The 6,000-nt window shown below is 37.2% G+C and overlaps 1 protein-coding gene across 1 annotated transcript; it reads left to right on the plus strand.

Moving 5' to 3' along the window:
• The first annotated feature begins 1,615 nt into the window (after window positions 1-1,615).
• On the plus strand, window positions 1,616-4,305 carry LOC129294774 (WUSCHEL-related homeobox 1). Its single transcript, XM_054933259.1, has 4 exons — window positions 1,616-2,211; window positions 2,322-2,639; window positions 2,902-2,984; window positions 3,630-4,305. Exons 1-4 carry the CDS (start codon window positions 2,061-2,063, stop codon window positions 4,143-4,145), a joined length of 1,068 nt encoding a protein of 355 aa, XP_054789234.1. The 5' UTR covers window positions 1,616-2,060; the 3' UTR covers window positions 4,146-4,305.
• The last annotated feature ends 1,695 nt before the right edge of the window (window positions 4,306-6,000 follow it).

Genomic DNA, 6,000 nt, shown 5'->3' on the forward strand with positions numbered 1-6,000 from the left:
CCATAAGATCTAGATGAATTTTAATCTAATTTCAAATACTCATGGTTATATAAATTATTGATACATACCATGAATTTTGTAATGTTTCAACGTTCTATTAGTGAACTCAAGTTATTGGGTTCTTTATGGTTTTGTTAGAAACTACGAGGTCTTATCGCGTCAAATCAAACTTTACTTCTTTTTTTTTTTTGACCAGTAATCAAACTTATCTTACTCTATCAAATTTATGAAACAGGCCATTTAACAGCAATACTTTTCCCCCTATGGTTTTTGCCTGAAAAATTGAAATATAAATTGAAGCATCTTCATAACCGTTAATATGGTTTCCTTGCTAGCTTTATACTCGTCCAAAAATAATTATAAAAATAGAAATTAAAAAAAACTTTATATATCATATCTGAGGGATTATTTTGCAATTAAACCCATCATTCAATTGCTCGCTTTAATTTCATGGCATAAACTACTTAATTACGACCGCATTTCGAGAAAGAAAAGGATTAAACACTGAACACAAACCTTAAATTCAAATTGCGGGGGCAGCAGAAAAAGCATGCTTATCTCAACCGTGGTGATAGGCTTTTGATTTGCTGCATTTTAAAGACGTTGAAATAGATTTTACATATGCATGGTTCTGGGTTTGGGGACCTAAAGAAACGACAAGAGATCATATACTATATATATAGGGGTTAAATAAGAAGAAAATGAGGATGAATAATATAGTAATAGTAATGGTAGGAGGTGAAATGCACAGTATATATAGAGTAAGATGAAGTTTTGCATGTTACTGTTCTCGCCCATTACATAAAATACTTTGCATGCAAATGACAATAAATAACAAACACACAAAACAGTAGGATCAGAACCCAGAATTTGCAGAACAGAGCAAGTAGGCCCTCCCACCCAAAAAGCTACAGCATAAATATAATTAAACAATTATGGCTTCCCAATTCTCTCTGTATCTATCACCACCCAACCAGCTCGAGAATTGAGTCATTCCATCATAATGACCAAAGGGTTATATCTATGAGGCAAAGCAAAACAGTAATACTGAGATGCACAGTCAGCCCCAGACAACCCTATACTTTATATTCTACTGGTCCATAAGATTAAAAGCAAGCCATCTATATAGATCCCTGGCTATCTTTTGCTATTTAGTTGCATTCTGATTCTTTTGCTGTGGGTAAACAGATTTATATGTATGTACTAAGATTAAGATGAGAGCCTCATACAATTGCTAGTCTGCATTAATATTTAGATTAGATGAACATGGGAGGGAGGTGATAAGATAGAGTACAGAAGCGATGTGCAGAGGAGGGAGAATGCGATTGTAAAGAAGGACAGTACAAGAGACAAAGAAAAGGGTAATATTGTGTGTGCGGGGAGCGGGAGAGAGAGAGGCAGTTCGGATTGAGAATTAGTGTGAAAGGCACGAGACGTGAAGAGACCAATAAATGAGAGAGAGAGATGTGATGAGGCTCATGATAAGCCTCATCATCGTCACGTCGTTTTTCATTTCCTACTCCCAAAAATCTCCCAGAATTCCACGCTTCCTTTCTCTCTCCTCTTCTCTACATGCTTTTCTCTTTTGCCCCTCTCTCTGACAAGGCTAGTCAACCTCAAGTCCGTTTCACTTTGTCCCGTATTAAACCAGCACCATTTCATTCCATCTTTCCCCTCTCTCTCTCCGCCCATATGCTAAAGTGATCAATCCCCATCTCTGAATGTCTGAGACACAAAATACCTCACAATTTCAGCTCAACCGACTCGTTTTTCAACAATGGGATTTTCTTTATTAGCATCAATTTTTGCTATATATAAGCCTTGTCTACTTTTTTCATTCATCCAACTGGGGGTTGCCATTTTTTGAATCACACTTCACAATACAAAACCTTGCATGCCTCCATCTTTTTCAACTCTCCCCACCCTTTTCTTCTACTCCCTAACCCTAACAAGGCAAGATAAGATCAGAAACTAGTGTTGGCTGTGGCTATTCTTTATTGTAGCAGCTTCATTGATCAACAAAACCCTAGCTTTTTTTTTTAATAGTTATAGCTATCAAGATGTGGATGGTGGGTTATAATGAAGGGAGTGATTTCAACATGCCTGATCATGCATTCAATGGAAGGAAGCTCAGGCCTTTAGTTCCTAGGCCACTGGCTTCACCTATAGCTCATCATGCTACAGATTTCTTTACACAGTGTCACAATCTGGGTAAGCTCGTTTTAACCCTTCTTCCTCATTATATCATTATGTTCTTCAATTCTTTGTCTTACTTCTCTCTTGGTGTTTCTGTTAAGTAAAAAAGTTGTTGTTTTTATTAGCATCAGTGGTAGATCAAAGCAAGAGACCAGAATTCAACAATACTCCACCAGTTGTGGTGAGCACAAGGTGGAATCCTACCCCGGAGCAGCTGAGAGCTCTGGAAGAGTTATATCGGAGAGGGACAAGAACGCCATCTGCAGAGCAAATTCAGCATATCACTGCACAGCTTCGCAGGTTTGGGAAAATTGAAGGGAAGAATGTGTTCTATTGGTTTCAGAATCACAAAGCCAGAGAGAGGCAGAAACGACGCCGTCAAGTGGAATCAGCTGCTGAGGGTCACACCTATGATCTTGATGCTCTAGAAAAGAAGGACTTAGGTAAAAACCACATACAGTAATTAGCCTGTGATTGACCATTGATTCAAAAGACACAAAAGAAGAGAAAGCGGGAAAGAAAAGAGAGGTTTCTGATGCTTTATCTTACCACGCATGGCTTCCACAGTGGCATTTTTTGTTTGCTTGAGATCTGTATCAAGTATTCATTTATCGCTTTTTGAATTTTTTTTTTTCCATTTGTTTTCATGCCAATTGTTGCTTGAAAATCTAAAGGTGTATTCTTTTTGTTTCTTTTTGTCTACAGGCGCAAGTAGGACAGCGTTTGAAGTTGAACAGACCAGCAAGAACTGGGCACCCTCTACAAACTGCAGTGCCACTCTTGCAGAGGTCCATTCTTTATCCTCTCTTGTCCTTGTCCATTGGTCATAAACATAGAGAGACCAAAACTAAACCTTTCTCTTTTGTCAACATGAAACCCCTTTTTAATCCCCAAAAGTTCATAAGATCCCATTAAGCAGTGATTATTTGCATATGATTACAAGAGATCAACGACTTGATGTAGGAATATTATACAAAAGTTATGCACTCACAGCACAGCACAGGTCTAGCCAGGGAAAAAGGACCCTCCCAGCAAAAGCTTTGTTTGTTGGGAAATGAAAAGGGTCTAAAAAGGCTGCATTCCTTCCTTTCTGTCGGGGCTGCTGTTATGAAAAACTTAGCCTAGGGTTTTGTGTGCTTTTGCTTATTCATGTCATTTAGGTCCGTTTTCAACTCTTTTTTTTTTTTGGCTTCTAGGGGTACCCCTATAATATTCCATATGGAATTGAGCACCCTAATTTGACTTCTCAATTCTCTCTCACAAACCCCCCAACTATGTACTTTTATTTGAATGGCAACTTGGAGTGCCCAATTGAAATTTGTGCCTTCCAATGCCTTTAACTTTTTTTCCAGTTTGGTTTTCAAAGCATTCACATACATACAGCTGAGTTTTTCCCATGTGTTTGTTTGCATGTCTTCAATTGAAATTTTCAGGAATCTGTCTCAATACAAAGAGCAGCAAAAGCAGCAGCAGCTGCAGCAGTTGCAGAGTGTAGAACAGATGGATGGGTTCAATTCAATGAAGGAGAATTACAACAAAGAAGAAACTTTATGGAAAGGAATGCCACGTGGCAGATGATCCAGCCATCTTGTCCTCCCCCTACAGCTGCTGCTACCACTGCTCCCTCTACAACTAGCAATATTGCTACTGATACAGTCACAGGAATGGACCCAAAGCTCTCCAAGAACCATTGTGATCTGAGCTTTTTCATTTGTCATCCTCACAACACACAAAATGGTGTTATCCACTCCAACCGTGGGATCCTCAGGGAAGAAGATGATCTCAACAACCATGTGGAATCCCAAACCCTACAACTTTTCCCACTGAGGAGTGGAGGAGATGGCTGCAATAATAACATTAAGCAGAAGGAGACAGAGATTTCAGTATCCGCCATGGATTCCAACTTGACCCCAAGCCAGTTCTATGAGTTCCTTCCATTAAAGAACTAAATTTATTTCCATCCCTGTACAATATAATGATGGGGTTGTGTGTCTTGATATTTTGTAGTTTAGTTTGTTTGAGAATGGTACTACACTGTACGATGCTATATATTGCCAGTCACGATCTTATATGGTTTCAAGGAATTGGTGCTGCAAATATGAGACTGAGTTTGAATGAAAGCATATTTTTCCTTAAAACGCATTTGAACTATGTTTATGGAATCGAAAAGAAGTACTTAAATTCAAGATCATATATAGCAGATCAGTTTAGGGTATGTAGAACTTATTGAAGTAATTTGATGCTGCTAATGCCACATGTGGGTTGTGAATGATAAGAGAGATAAAGATAATATGAAGAATGTAAAAGGAATCTGATGTGAGGGTTTGATGGGGGACATAAAAGAATCTGAAATTGGAACAAGATGTGACAGACCTGGATAATGAGGTAACCATATTATATGAATCTGGATCGGAGAATGCTCATGTTCATTTATTGCATACTTCAAAAAATAAAAAATAAAAATATCCCTAGGTTATTTTATTAATATATAATTGCTGTGATACTGATATGTGCGGTACATTACATTAAATTATCATTTCAAGTGGAGTAAATATTTCTCTGCAGTTTTATGACAAAGAAGAAAGCGCGTCAATGCAAAAGAAGGTAACCAAGCCAGGAGCATTTAAAGTAAAGCTTACGAGTTTAATTGAATTATAGAAAGCAAAGAGCTTTTATATATTACGATATACAAAAGATTTAGTGAAGCTAAAAATATGCAGACAAGCTACATGGTTGATGTGTGTCGTTCATTAAGTGGTATCCATTTTCAAACAAGCTTATTATGGCTAAGAATAAGACGTATCAATGAAGAGGCGTGAAGATATTGCCACAATGTTCTCACAAGAAACATTGAAGCTGAGAGTACTGATGAGGGGACCAGATTAATATTTGTACCTGAGCATATCAGAAGATGACTCAGGATTGTATATTTTTTATTTTTTATTTTTTTATTTTTTGGTTGCCCTGGCGCAAAGAAATGCAAAAGCTGATTCATGATTTTAGCCATGCATTTTCTGGTTTGGTTCACAGTACTTGATGAACCGATCTATTATTAATATTCTGGACATCATGTTGAGTGAATAGTTTTGCAGCTTTCCTCTAGACCCTCGTCACATCCAAAAAGCTTTCGCTAAATCTATCAAATCACATTGTTATTCAAGCAACCATTCACTCGTACATTCATACCTAGAAAGAGCGATACAAACAAGTGAGACTCTTTATTACTTCTTTCTACACTCATTTTCTCTCTCTCGTATCTCTCTCTATTATATGTGTAATCCATGCGCTGCTAGTATGTCATATCTGACTCAAATGCTACAGTACTCGTTGTTAATTAGAAGACTAAAGGGAGGTATTTTCTTCCTGTGGTTTGATAAATCATTTGAACTTAATCATGAACTGACCCAGTGCTGCAAAAAGGTTAACAGGCATTTATTATGAGAAAACGAAGGCATGTAAATATTATTAGCAAAATGGCTACTAATGTTAAATATTTTATTGCTCTTGTCTATTTATTTCAATTCAAATTAGATATTCTAATATTCACGATGTCAATTTGAATAATTAAATATTCTTAGTGTGTCCCGCAAATCAGTTGACGGTGTCTTAGTTTAGGGATTTACTCTGTCTAAATTCATTAATTAATAGGGGCACAAATTATAAGCACACAATATTTTGAGAAAACTGGTCTAATCTCGCTCTTTGAGATTCCCTGACCAGTGGTGGCGATTCTTTAGTTGTCAATGTCATCATTGTGCCTGTTAATTTGAAGATTCCCTCACATACTAGCTTCTTCTAACATTC

The sequence above is a fragment of the Prosopis cineraria genome, unplaced genomic scaffold (genome assembly GCF_029017545.1).
Source record: "Prosopis cineraria cultivar Desert tree isolate PC_DT_omini unplaced genomic scaffold, ASM2901754v1 PC1, whole genome shotgun sequence".
NCBI classification, from domain to species: Eukaryota; Viridiplantae; Streptophyta; class Magnoliopsida; order Fabales; family Fabaceae; genus Prosopis; species Prosopis cineraria.

Excerpts from the sequence above, each read along its gene's own strand:
- LOC129294774 (XM_054933259.1), top strand. The coding sequence starts at position 2,061 with ATGTGGATGGTGGGTTATAATGAAGGGAGTGATTTCAACATGCCTGAT. Across the intron at positions 2,212-2,321 it reads TACACAGTGTCACAATCTGG|CATCAGTGGTAGATCAAAGC; the intron begins GTAAGCTCGTTT and ends TGTTTTTATTAG. Across the intron at positions 2,640-2,901 it reads TCTAGAAAAGAAGGACTTAG|GCGCAAGTAGGACAGCGTTT; the intron begins GTAAAAACCACA and ends TTTTGTCTACAG.